Source organism: Larus michahellis, chromosome 14, assembly GCF_964199755.1.
Source record: "Larus michahellis chromosome 14, bLarMic1.1, whole genome shotgun sequence".
Taxonomy (NCBI): domain Eukaryota; kingdom Metazoa; phylum Chordata; class Aves; order Charadriiformes; family Laridae; genus Larus; species Larus michahellis.
In genome coordinates this window covers 10,758,082-10,770,670 of record NC_133909.1, presented here as the reverse complement: position 1 = coordinate 10,770,670, position 12,589 = coordinate 10,758,082, and the positions used below count along the sequence as shown (strand labels likewise).

At 67.3% G+C, this 12,589-nt stretch overlaps 2 protein-coding genes across 3 annotated transcripts; one reads left to right on the top strand and one right to left on the bottom strand.

Annotated features, from left to right (window-relative positions):
* Positions 1-479: 479 nt before the first annotated feature.
* On the bottom strand, positions 480-6,367 carry C1QTNF1 (C1q and TNF related 1). Its single transcript, XM_074607349.1, has 4 exons — positions 5,624-6,367; positions 2,248-2,410; positions 1,983-2,128; positions 480-1,535 (listed from the first exon to the last, which is right to left on the bottom strand). Exons 2-4 carry the CDS (start codon positions 2,394-2,396, stop codon positions 985-987), a joined length of 846 nt encoding a protein of 281 aa, XP_074463450.1. The 5' UTR covers positions 2,397-2,410; positions 5,624-6,367; the 3' UTR covers positions 480-984.
* Positions 5,291-10,344, top strand: CANT1 (calcium activated nucleotidase 1). Of its 2 annotated transcripts, none has more exons than XM_074607291.1 (4): positions 5,291-5,360; positions 8,334-8,973; positions 9,148-9,351; positions 9,805-10,344. In XM_074607291.1, the coding sequence occupies exons 2-4, from the start codon at positions 8,355-8,357 to the stop codon at positions 10,173-10,175; spliced, it is 1,194 nt and encodes a 397-aa protein (XP_074463392.1). In that variant the 5' UTR covers positions 5,291-5,360; positions 8,334-8,354; the 3' UTR covers positions 10,176-10,344. The 2 variants fall into 2 exon arrangements, with proteins under 2 accessions (XP_074463392.1, XP_074463391.1); XM_074607290.1 differs by lacking the exon at positions 5,291-5,360 and adding an exon at positions 6,574-6,683.
* Positions 10,345-12,589: the final 2,245 nt, after the last annotated feature.

The window sequence follows — 12,589 nt, the reverse complement described above, 5'->3', positions numbered from 1 at the left end:
CCAGAACCTGCCCTGAGCTGCTCGGAGCCTCCGTGCACACACAAAGCAAGAGGAACCACTGGAAGTGTGAGTAGGACTCGCAGTCGTGGGGTGTTTAATGTAGTGACAAGCTGTACAGAGAGCTGGGGGGCAGCATGCTGCCCGGGGCCCTGCTCTGCTATTGCCTCTACATAAATACAAAGCCTGGCCAGCAGATAATCTAACTGAAGAGGAAGCGACTGAGGCCAAAGACCCCATGCCCAGGGCTGCCGGTGGGGAGCCAGCCCCCTCCTCGGCAGTGTCGGCACCGAGCAGAGGCTGCGGGGGGTGGGGGAAAACGGTGGTGGGGACTTACAGAGGGGACGGGGACAGGAACTTGCAGAGGGGAACTGATGCAATCCGCTCCCTTGCAGGAGCGCTGGGGGAAGTGTCAGCCCAGCAGGTACCCAGTGACATGCTGCAACATCCGCACCGTTGGGACCCAGCTCCGCAGAAGGAAAGAGGGGCCTTTAGTGGTTTTATTGCCTTTCCTGCTGGGTGCTGAGCATCCTCTGCCCTCTTCCAGGAGAAAGAGCCTGCAGAGCATGTCGTGGTGTGAGAGGGGCAAGGGAGGAACACGGCGCACGTGTCTGTGCTGCCTCGCACCAGGGCACCGCCATCAAGCCCATTCAGCCGGTGCCAGCTCACAGCCAGCACCACAAACACCTGGTGCCCAGCAAACCCAGCTCTGGAGCAGTCGCGGGTGGGGGTGAGCTCCCTGCCCACCCCAGACGAGTGGCTGCTGCCCGGGTCACAAATGCAGCAGAGGCTGGAAATGGCTTCGGCTCCTCCCGGTGCATCCGATCGGTGTTGAGGAGCTGGGGCTGGGGTTAATCACACAGTCGCGCAGCTGCTGGGGGTGGTGGCACGTAGCAGGGCTAACAGCTTAATGGCAGGTGGCATGCCCTGGGCGAGGGGGCGGCAGCAGCTCCTCGGACACCCGCCCCAGGGGAGGGGAGCAGGCACTCAGGGGTCCCCGCTGTACTTGATGAGGTGGCCGCTGAAGGTGATGTAGGTGTCGTACTCATCGCTGAAGATGGCGTTCTCGCGCTCGCCCTTGTAGAGCCGCACCCAGACCTCGTCCTGCTCCTGCAGCTCCAGCATGACGCTCTGGCTCTGCATGATGCTGCGGTCGCTCACCTGGGCGTAGAGAATCACCACCTCTGCCCCGTTGCGCATGATGTGCAGGTATGTCTCCTTCTGGTTCCAGGTGTGCACGTTCAGGCTGAAGTAGTAGATCCCGGGGACGTAGCAGTAAAACTTGCCCGTGAACATGTTGAAGTGGTCGTAGAGGTTGACAAACTCAGTGTCGAAGATGAGGGTCTGGTAGTAGTCGTTGCTGTGCAGGGGTTTCTTGCGGCCCACCGAGAAGGCAGCGTAGTGGCTCTTGCAGCGCTCCCCCGGGGCGCCCACGCTGCCCTTCTGTCCCTTGGGTCCCGCGTGGCCCCTGCTGCCGGCTACCCCGGTCTTGCCATACTTGCCCTGCATGCCACGCTCACCACGGTCCCCCTTCTCGCCTGGGCAAAGCAAGAGGCCAGTTGCGCTATCAGAGGCGGGTGCCATCTCTAACCCCGGTGCCCTGGAAGCCCCTTTGCCCAACAGAAAGGGATGGAGACAGCAGGGACCCCCGCAGCCCCTGCCCCCTCCCTGGGCTCCGATGCTGCCTCCAAAGCTGCTGCCCAGAGGCCACCAGAGCAGGACCAGCTCATGCCCCAGAGTGTCCCCTGCCCACTGCCCCTCTGCCTGTGCAAGGCGCTGGACCACAGGCACCAGCCCCAGCTTCTCACTCCCAGCTTGTGCGACACTGGCACCCCAAAGAGCCGGCACTAGGAGCCCAGCTTCGTGCTGGCCCCAGGGTGATGCTGGCGGACCAGCCAGGCTGATGGTGCCCGGCGGCTCGGGGTGCCCAGACTGCAGGTTCAGCCACGAGCAGTGTCGCAGCGCGGGGTCTCACCAGCCCTCACCTTTGAGGATGGTCATGTTGATCTGAGGCAGGGGCTGGTACTGGGGGTAGGAGAAGCGCTGGTCGGGCGGCTCACAGCAGCGGACGCAGCGGGGCCGGGGGGGCAGCCCCTCCTGGGCACTGCTGGGCTTCTGCTCCCATGTGGCCCTGGGGAGGGCAGAAAGCAAAGCGCAACAGGGAGCTACGGGTGGGGGCCGGGGCCCTTCGCAGTGCCAGGGCTGTCCCAGCCCCTGCTGTGAAATGCCCCGGCCCCGGGGTCCCCTCACCTGGCAGCGTGGTGCTGGGACGGTGCCTCCTCAGGGTCCCGCCGCAAACGCCGGTCGGGGTCAGGGCTGGGGCTGGTCTGGCTCACTGCGGGCGAGGGCAGCAGCAGGCAGGAGAGCAGCAGGACACCGAGCGCCCAAAGCCCCTCCATGCTGTGGCAGTGCCCTGTGAGATGCCAGGGATGGCTGAGGGGGACAGCGAGGGCTGGCAGAGCCAGGAGCTGCAGAGACGCCCTGCCGTGCCCTGCACTGTCCCACAGACAGGACCTGCTGCACCAGGCAGCCCCGGGCAGGGCACAGCTGCGCTTCCAGCCACAAAAGGCTGCTCTTGCAGCAGCCCTTCCCCAGCAGAGCCCGCAGCGTGGGCACACACATCTCTTCCAGCTGCAGGGACCATCTGTACCTAAATAGCTGCTTTTAGCTCGGCCATGTGTCTCGGTGACACTGCAGTGAACACCTGGGGAGACCCATGTCTGGGGCAGTGCTGGGGCTCTGGGCTCAGCAACAAGCTGGGAGCAGGGGCCATGCAGCCCCCGGAGCCCTGGCATGCATGGAAGCAGGGGTTATTCTGGGAACCCCGGGGTGGAGAGGAGCAGCAGTGCCCGGCTGGCTGTCCAAGCGCTGCTGCTCCTGCTCAGGCCGGCTCCAGCTGCCTCCCATGGACGCCCAAGAGCAGCAGCTCGGGGTGTCAGCACCTGGGAAAAGCACAAGCAGTTCCGAACGCTGTGGGGCAAATGCCAGGGTGCACACCTGCCTGCTATGGGGGACCCCAGCCCTGCCCGGGGCAGGGGGTGTCTGCAGCCCCGCTCCTTCCCTGGAGCGTGCAAGGATGCTGGGATGCCGTCAGCATAGACCCCATGAAAGGGGCTCCTGTGCCTCAGGAGCTGCCAGCCCTCGGCCCCCACCCCTCTGCCCAGGCCTTCGTCTGAGGGTCTGCGAGGAGTCAAGACCGGCCTCTCCAGAGATGGGGGCTGGCAGCCCCAGCTGGGAGCCAGCCGCCATGGGGAGAAACCTTCCTGGGAGCCCACATCCTGCGTGGGGCCAAAGCTAATATTTGCGGTAGCTGGTGGTACCATGGCCCAACCTGGGCAGCTCCGCTGCCCTTCCCTGCTTTATCGCAGCCGTATCCGCTCGAGGTGTGGGGCCGGGCACACAACACCTCACCCTGCGTCCCCGAGGCACCAGGACAGCCATGGCCAAACACGCATGTGGCACTGCCCAGCCACCCGGCATCGCACAGCAGCAGGGTCTGAGGTGGTACCGGAGCATGACACGGGGCACAGCGCAGGGCTGTGAGCGTGGGCCGCCCTGTCCCACACCTTGCAGCACCGGGATGGGGCAGGCTGCTCCCCAAAGGGGTGTGGGGCTGTGCCCCACGGGCTCTGCCGGCGTCCTGCAGCTCCTGCCCTAGCAGGCAAAGGGCCCCACGCAGCACCCTCCCCTGTCCTGGGGGTGGGGCCATGGGGAAGGATTCTGGGGCAGAATCCTGTTGTTTTGGTGAACGCCTGCTCTCTAGGTCCCCAGTCAGTGATCACCAGGCTCTTCCCGTTGTCCCCAAGCGTGGGGGCTGGTGGGGTCCAGGACCGGGCAGGCTTGCTCCGGCAGCGGGTTCGGAGGGTGTTCGAGGCCAGGATGGATGCCTGGCTTATGAGTCACATTTGCTGGAGCCGGGAAGGGGCGGAGGGATTGGGGGGGAAAGGCTCCAAAGGGCTTTCCCACTGCTCACACCCTCTGCAAAGGGCCTGTCCCCTCATGCACTTCCTGGGTGCCTGTGTGTGTGTGTCGTCCCCCCCGTCTCTTGCCACATTATCTCGTCCCGTTGGCACTGCCGGGTGTGGGGAGAGGCAGGGCTGTGGGCACTGCGTGCCGGCAGCCTGGCGCCGCATCCTCCTTGCCTGCACCCTGGCCTGCTGCCTGCCCGTGCTCAGCTCCGCGGGCAGGGGAGAAGCAGATCCACGGATAGAGGGGCATGGAGGAGGCCAGCCAGGGGCTTGTGAGAAGATATCATCCCGGGGAGCTTTGTCCCTGGCTCTCTTCCCCCTGCTTGGCCTCCAGCTGTGCCAACCACATGCCAGTGAGCACGGCACGTAGCCCGCTGGGGTTTTGGGAAGCCTGTGGCTTTCCCTCAGCTCTGGGATCAACAAACCAGGCATTCCCCTGGGACCTGCAGTAGGCTCAGCCCTGGGGAAAACGCAGCTTCACAGGGAACTGCTCCACCAGGAGAAGAAAGCCTTCACCAGGAAATTCCCACTGAGAAAGGCAGTGTGTTTCCCAGGCTGTCATAGGGTTGGAAACGGAGGCAAGTGTGTCTCTGAGCGCATGTCTCCCCCTGCGCCCTGGGGGCATGCCGGGCGGGAGGTGCCCGCATACATACAGACATATACAGTCCTGCTGAAGGGACGCTGTTTTTCCTGTCGGGGCTGGATGCTCTCCAGGAGCAATTTGGAGATTTAAATTCAGTGGCTGCTAAAGCCTTGAGACTGCAAGTCAAAACATCCTGAAATACATTCCAGGCAGTGATAAAGACCAGGATGAATCAAGACCAAATCCGGGGGTGGGGGGAGAAAGGACACTCAGAGCAGTGGGGCAGTGTGGGGGCAGCAGGACCTGCATGCCTACCTCGTCCTCCCCACTCATGGTGGTGGATACAGCCCTTCCCAAGCTGCAGCAGCCAGAGCTGGGATGCCTCTGGTGCCCAGGGACATGCTGGTGGGACGGCTCCCCCCCGCCTTTTGCTGCAGCAGCTCGGATGGTGTCGGAGCTGTTTTTGCCCCTGGCGCAGCCCAGACCTGGCGGGCAGCAGGGTGGGAGCTGCGTGGGGCAGCCACGGTGCAGGACCGACAGGGAGGTCGCAGCCCTCCAGCTCCTGCAGCACCCGGCAGGACCAGTGAGTTGTGCTGGGGACCCCAGGAGCCACCGTGTCCCCCACAGACATGCCCAGGGGTGGCCCAGCCCTGGGTTTGACGTGCTCATGGGGACTGGCTTTTTGGGCAGGGCTGGGGGGGGCCGCGGTGGATCTGTGCAGGGTCGAGCCTGTGCTGCAGGCTCCAGCTGTAACCCTCTCCCACCCTGCCCTCCCGGAGCTGCTGCGGGTCGGGCCGTGCCCTCAGAGGACGGTAAGGCTTAGCCTTGCGGTCCCCACCGCAGCCAGGGCAGGGTCCTCACCCCGCTGACCGGCGCAGGGGGAGGGACGGGTCTCCCTCACTGGACATGCCCCGGGACGCCCACCATCCTGGGTGAGTCTGCACCGATTCCGCAGCACCCACCGCGGGCAGCACCCACCGCAAGCAGCACCCGCGGGCGAGCATGCAACAAGATGCAGCTCCCGGGTGCTGGACCCCAGGCCTGCAGGGTCCCCCCAAATTCGCCACCCACCTACCTCCGGGCAGGGCTGCTCCCTCCTGGCGATGCCTTTCCTTCCCTAGAGCATCCCCCGCTGCTCCCCGCCAGCCCCGGCCTCGGGGCAGAGCCTGCCCGCTGCGATCGGCTGCCTCCCGCTCCAACAGCCTCCTCCGCTCCCGCGGGCCCGGGCGGAAACGCACTTTCTAGAAAGTAAAGGAGGCAGCGGAGGAGCGGGACGAGGCGCGCAGCCCTCCCACTGCCAGATGTGAGCCCAGCGGCGCGGGCGGCCGCCGTTAACCATGTGTGCTCCCGACGCCTGCCAGCACCGGGCCCGTGGCCATGGCCGGCGCTGGCCCGAGGTCAGGGAGCGGGGGCGGCACGTGCTGGGAAGCGCCTCCAGATGCCAGAACCGGCGCGTGGGGCTGGGACCCCGGCGGCCGCAGCTGTGCTGGGGGGCAGGACCCTGCCCCACGCCGGGAGGGCCACCGGCCGCTCCCCAGCCCCGGGGACACCGGAGCCTGCCCAACCCTGACCTGGGCCGGGCCGGGTGCTGGCAGCCAGACACGCACACGCGTCCCCGCAGCGCTGAGCAGGGCCCGTCCCCGCACCCTAAGTAGCGGGGGGACATGGGGCGCGTCCCCGCAGCGCTGGCGTGGCAGAAGGAGCCGTGGGCAGGGGCCGGCCTGCACCGGGGGGGATGCACCGGGGGCTGCACCGGGGTCGTGCCCGCCGGGCTGGGCCCACCGGGGGCTGGGCCGCAGCAGACACCACCCCCAGGGCCGGCTCGCCCCCCGCACCGCGGCCCGCCGTGGCGGGGTTCCACCCGCCCGGGCGCGGGGCTCCGGGCTGGCCGGGCCGGCCCGGGCGCCGGGCAGGCCGCGGGGCGGACTGCAGCCCCCAGCAGTCCCCGCGGCGCGGCGGGCGGGGCGGCGGTGGCGCGCGAGGGCTGCCGGGAGTTGTAGTTCTCGCCCCCGCCGCCGTGGTTTGGCCGCTGCCGGCTGCCGTGGCGGCGCGCGGGGGCTGCCGGGAGCTGTAGGCGGAGGCGGCGGCGGCAGCTGCGCGCGGCGGCGGGGGAGGCGGGCGGCGGCGCTTGGGCGGTGAGCGGGGACGGCGGGGGCCCGGGCGGGCGCGGGGGCCGGGCGTCGCCGTGGGGCTCAGAGGCCGGGCCCGGCTCGGCCCGCAGCACGGGGGTTCCCGCCGGGCTGGGGCGGGAGCCCGGCAGGCCCCGAGACCCCTGTTCGGGCGGGAGTACCGGGTCCGTGCCCCCGGGCGGGGGGTCCCGGGGGCCCTCAAGGCCCCGCTCAGGCCGGGCAGCGCGCCGCCTTCCCGGCAACTCGGTCGGGGAGGGAGCTCGAGGGTCCCCGGGGCCGGGGGTCCCCCGTGTCCATGCCCGGGGGGGCCGGGGGTCCCCCTCACCGTGCCCAGGGCGGGGTGCTGGGATCCCTCAGCTGCAGTGGGGGCCAGTGCACTGAGCGGGGTCCCCGGGACCCTGCCACGGGCGATGCTCCGGGGTCCCGGCAGGACGGAGGGCTGCTCCCTCCCCAGCGGGGTCCATCCCCCGCCGCAGCGGGGCGCCGGGGCCAGCAGCCGTCCCTCGGGGGCTCTCCCGCGTCCCGCCAACCCGGGAGCACACCCGCCTGCCCGGGGCTCGGCCCCCCACGCTCAATGCAGCCTCTGTTCGCACTCGGGCTGCTGAAAGGCACATTGAGAGCCCCGCGGCGCAGCCTCCGCGGGGGGCACAGTCCGTGCCCAGCGCCAGGCCTGGGGCCCCACCGTGGCCAGTGACCGGCCCTTTGGGGACAGCCCTGGACCAGTGGCTGGGGTCCCCTCTGCCCTGCCCAGGGTATCCTTGCTCCATGCTGCATGGCACAAGGTGAGAGCAGGGGGGCACTGGGGCAGCTTCCAGTCCCCAGGAGCTGCTTGCTCCCCGCGCAGCCTGGAGTGCCCGTCTGCAGGAGCCCGGGAAGCTGCCGCGTCCCCTGTGCCACACGGAGGGAGGTGGCAGGGACAGGCGCTGCTGGCACCCTGGCCCTGCGGGTGGGCACAGCCCAGGTGGGCGGATGGCGCCCACAGCCGTGTCTTGCCCAGAGGAGACGCTGTGACCATGGGCAGGCCTGAGAAGGGTGGGGGGGGCTGCTGCGGCTTTAAGGCTGGGCACGTCAAGGTGTGTGTCCCTTGGACCCGGGCGCTGCGCTTCCTGCTCAGGCGTTGGTATCCTGCTCGGGCGGAGCTGCCACGTGTCTCACCGTGTCCCTGTGGGGCCTGGGGACACACTCACCGCTCGCCAGTGGGGCCAGTTCCTGGGGACCGCGGGAGCTGGATCTGCCCAGCCGGCCGCTCCGGAGGCAGCAAGGATCATCCTCACCGCCGGACAGGAATCCCCTTCTTCCCTGGGGCTGTGCGGGGACACTGCTCAGCAGGACACCCTGACGTGGGTCCCCAGGGCTCGCCTCGGGCAGGGGTGCCTCGGCTCCCTGCCTGGGGTGCTGCGGTCAGCAGGTAGAGGTGCTGAGCAGGTCATGCATGCCTGCCAGTGTGCCGGGGCTTGTTGTGGCCTGGGAGAGCAGAGGAGGGGTGAGAAGGGTCTGAGAGTTGCTCCAGCAGCAAAGAAGACCCCTCCCCTGCGTGAGGCAACAGCATCTTGTGCTGCTGCAGGAGAGGGGATGGGGCTCCTCGCCTCTCCCTCGTGGCTCAGTGCAGCGCCAGGCTCCAGCTTGCTGACCTGCTTCCTCCCCTCCTTCCACCAGGTTCTTCTCGCCCCCGGTCTGATGCGCGTCCCGCCCTGCCATGAGTCTATGAGCCCCCTCCGGATCAGCGTGGGTGGTCTGCCTGTCCTTGCGTCCATGACCAAGGGTGCTGACCCCCGCTTCCGACTGCGCTGGAAGGCCATCGTGCTGTCGTCAGCCTGCGTGGGGTTTGTGCTGCTGCTCTTCTGCCTGCACCGGTCCTCCCCGGCACGGCCAGTCCCGCCGAATCCTCGCAACTGGCGGCTCAGCCTGCAGGCAGGGGACCGCTACAATGACACCTACCCGCTGTCCCCACCGCAGAGAAACCCCGATGGCGTGCGCTACCGCATCGGAGTCATCGCAGACCTGGACACACAGTCCCGGGGCTCTGAGGAGCACACCTGGTTCAGTTACCTGAAGAAGGGCTACCTGGTGCTGTCGGACAGCGGGGACAGCGTGACGGTGGAATGGGACAAAGACGAGAGCGTGCTGCAGTCCCACCTGGCTGAGAAGGGCAGGGGCATGGAGCTCTCCGAGCTGGTCGTCTTCAACGGGAAGCTATACACCGTGGACGACCGGACAGGAGTGGTCTACCAGATTGAGGGCAACAAGGTGGTGCCCTGGGTGATCCTCCCGGACGGGGACGGCACAGTGGGGAAAGGTGAGCTCCCCCGTCCTGCCCTGCAGGCGCAGAGCAGTGAAGCCCTTGGTTCTTTGTGGCTCGCGGGAGTGGGATGCATCTTCTCTGTGACCCTGTAAGCCCGGCTGGGATGGGGGCCAGTCTGATGTCCCTGTGCTGGCCGAGCCCCAGCTCATGCTGTTCTCTCCACTGCAGGCTTCAAGGCGGAGTGGCTCGCGGTGAAGGACGAGCACCTCTACGTGGGGGGACTGGGCAAGGAGTGGACCACAACGACAGGGGAGGTGGTGAACCAGAACCCCGAGTGGGTGAAGGTCATCGGCTACAAGGGCGACATGGACCATGAGAACTGGGTGGCGAACTACGACGCACTGAGGGCTGCGGCGGGGATCCGACCCCCAGGTACTGAGCAAGGTTCCCTCCTGCCACCCCGTGTCCCACACCCTCTGCGGGCTCCAGGGCTAAGGTCTCCCTCCCCATAGATACTGGGATTGGTGTGAGATTTAAAGGATGCTGGAGGCCAGAGACCTCCCCCTGTCCTGGTGGAGAGGCCAGAGCCTGCCCTGGCTGGTTTCCTCCCCTGTGTGTGCCATGAGCAGCTGGAGGGTGGCTCAGCCGGCGCTGTGCCGGCAGCCAGGCCCCCGGGCAGAGGAGGCTGTGCTGGGGTGCCCCTGCCCAGCTCTGGGAGGGACTCGGGGGCTGCTGCACGGGCAGTGGGGCAGGAGGAGGTGGAAATGTTCACAGCGGTTGCCTGCGCGAGGCTGCAACCTCCCTGGCTGCGGTGTCTTTTGGAGCGGGGAAGGGTCCTGCCCCAGCCGTTTGCCCCGTGCCGTCAGACACCATTCCCTGCCGCAGGTTACCTGATCCACGAGTCGGCCTGCTGGAGCGACACCCTGCAGCGCTGGTTCTTCCTGCCGCGCCGCGCCAGCCACGAGCGTTACAACGAGAAGGCGGACGAGCGGCGAGGCACCAACCTGCTGCTGAGCTCCACCCAGGACTTCGGGGATGTGACGGTGGGACGCGTGGGCGAGGTCATCCCCACCCACGGCTTCTCATCCTTCAAATTCATCCCGGACACAGATGACCAGATCATCGTGGCGCTGAAATCGGAAGAGGATAATGGCAAGATCGCCAGCTACATCATGGCCTTCACGCTGGATGGACGCTTCCTCCTACCCGAGACCAAGATCGGGAGTGTGAAATACGAGGGCATTGAGTTTATTTAAGCGACTTTTGCACTGGACCTGAGGGGCGAGGGAGGCCGCGGGGCGCTGGGCAGGCCTTGCCAGCTCCTGGCCGGGCGCTCGCCCCGGGCTGGGCCGGGGGATGCTGGGCAGCGCTCCCAGCTCTGTAGTTGGCCTTGGCGTCTCCTGTAAAGCGTTGGCTCTGCTCCAGCAGGCGTGGTGCGAGTGTTTCGGCAGTGGCACCTGGTGGCAAGGGACTGCCACCACAGGGTGCTGCGAGCCCCAGCCCAGGAGTCAGATGGCGAAGTTCCCATGCGCCGGTTCCCCAGGCAGGCCCCACGCCGCAGCCGTTAGCGGCCAGCCCCTAATTGCAACAGAAACCCTCTGCGGTGAGTCGGTGGCTCTGGTGACATCTGGGCTCTGGGTTTGCAAGCACAGAGGAGCCTGAGCCCCAGCTCCGCTGCTCTGCCTTACATCCTGCCATGCTGCGGTGCTTCCGGGTGGAGGAGGGGGTGTCCAGCCGGAGCACCGGGACTGTCCCAGTGCCTGGGGGAGCGAGTCTGACCCGGGCCCTGGCACCCAGCCGTGCTGGCAGCCTGTCCTGAGGCCACCCTCCTTCCTCTCCATGTCCCCAGCACCTGACTGGGAATACACCAGAGACATGGGGAAGGGCATCCCTGTGTGGAGGAGCATCCTTGAGAGCACAATTGGCTGGATCCTGCCCCATTCATGACTCTCCTGAGGTCAGGGTGACTTGGGGGGACGGGGCCACAGCGAGGTGTCGCAGGCAAGGGCCAGCCATGACGTACCGTGGGGGATTTCATCAAGCTGTTTCCCCAGCAGCTGGTTTTCCTTCCCTTTTCTCGTAAGCTGGGTGAGGTGATGGCCGGGGTGATGGCAGCCCTGGGCACTGTTTTCTGGGGAAAGTCTCATGTGGGAGGCAGTTGTGGGGGTGTCCCTGTGCCTGCATCTCCAGGGGGCACGCAGCAGTTCCCACACTGCCAGTAGCACCAGGGAAGAGGCTTTTAGAGGCCTCAAGCGCCGGCAGCTGGGGCCAGAGCCACTCCTGGCGCTGCTGTACCAGCACAGTGGCTCTGCCCATGGGGCTGGGGGAAGCGAGCGTGGCCCCAAGCGCCTGATGGGGCCAACAGCCGTGGCCGGGTGTAATTGTGGACGCATCCCTACACCCGGCCCCACGCCATTCCCAGCCCGCACCCCAAGGAGGTACGTGGTTTTCTGGCTGCGTGTCTTCTCCCAGCCCTGGCTGTGCACGGCTCAGGCCCCAGCAGTGCCTCTGGACCCAGAGCTGTCAGCTCCGGGAAAAGACGGGGTCTGGACTGAAGCCGCCGGGAGCTGGCAGGCACCTCGGCCATCCCTGCTTCAAGGGCTGCCGTGCTCAGCGCAGGAGGGAGAGCCAGAAGCACCAGCTTGGCTTCCCTAGGCCGGCAGCAGCTGGGAAGCGTTCGCAGCAGCCCCGGGCTTGGCTGGCTGGGGAGCCCTTCCCGAGCTCGCCAGCAGTATTGTGAAATCATGGCAGCAGCCCCTGGGAGGAACCTGCACCACTCTAGGGAGCCAAAAGAGCAAAACATGGGCATCTGCAGGCCCCCGGGGTGTCCTTCCCACCCCACTGACCACAAGGACAGCAGCTCCTGGCCTGCCCCACGCTCCCCTGGCTCAGCCGAGCCCCTGTTCGTGGGGCAGCTCAGCTTCACACCAGCCACCAGCGAGGGGCCGGGGCTGGTGTTTGGCTCCGTGGTGACCCTCTGGTTTGGCAGGGGAGAGCTGATGGCACAGGGCAGCCAATGGGGGACAGGGTGACTGTGGTGCCAGGACTCTCCGCCACCCTGGCTGTGCAGCAGGACCCCCCTCCCCCCAGAGCTGTGGTCTGGGGCCCCATGGGGACGGGTCCAATGTGACACCACGGTGACCTCCTGGCAGTCCCGGGTGCCTGCAGGGATGCTGCTGTCGGAGGGACCCTGTGCCCCAGGAGCAGGCAGGGGCGCAGCTCGATAAGCGGCTGCTTCGTTGCTCTGGGCACAAGCCCCCAGCTGACACCACCACGGGTTCGGGCTGCCCTGCGGCTGGGGGGTCCCTGCTGCCACCCGGCCCTGTGGGCAGCTCTACCAGCACGCAGGGCTTCAGAGAGCTGGGACTGGCTACTGCGGTTCAGGGGGGTTCCTTTGGCCCTGGGCCCCCCATGCCTCCCCTACCTGCCCCGGCACTGCCCTGTTGTGGGACCAGACATGCGGTGACTGGCTGTGGTCAGATGGGAGGACACGCGGTGGGGAGAGCTGGCAGAGATGGGAGCCCTCCCGAGAGCCCAGCTGGGCCGGCCACATCCCCCCCCGCCTTCCCCTGCCCCTGTTTACAGTGTCCGGCACCTCCACGAGCCGAGCGAGGAGCGCGTACGAGGCTGGACACGTGTTTTCGTTTAGCCCAGACAATGACTCATGTGG

Bases quoted from the DNA above. Each gene is read 5' to 3' on its own strand.
- C1QTNF1 (XM_074607349.1), bottom strand. From the start codon at position 2,396: ATGGAGGGGCTTTGGGCGCTCGGTGTCCTGCTGCTCTCCTGCCTGCTG. The intron at 2,129-2,247 runs GTGAGGGGACCC...TGCCCTCCCCAG, and splicing joins TCCCAGCACCACGCTGCCAG to GGCCACATGGGAGCAGAAGC. The intron at 1,536-1,982 runs GTGAGGGCTGGT...TGCTTTGCCCAG, and splicing joins CAACATGACCATCCTCAAAG to GCGAGAAGGGGGACCGTGGT.
- CANT1 (XM_074607291.1), top strand. From the start codon at position 8,355: ATGCGCGTCCCGCCCTGCCATGAGTCTATGAGCCCCCTCCGGATCAGC. The intron at 8,974-9,147 runs GTGAGCTCCCCC...TCTCCACTGCAG, and splicing joins GGACGGCACAGTGGGGAAAG to GCTTCAAGGCGGAGTGGCTC. The intron at 9,352-9,804 runs GTACTGAGCAAG...TCCCTGCCGCAG, and splicing joins GGCGGGGATCCGACCCCCAG to GTTACCTGATCCACGAGTCG.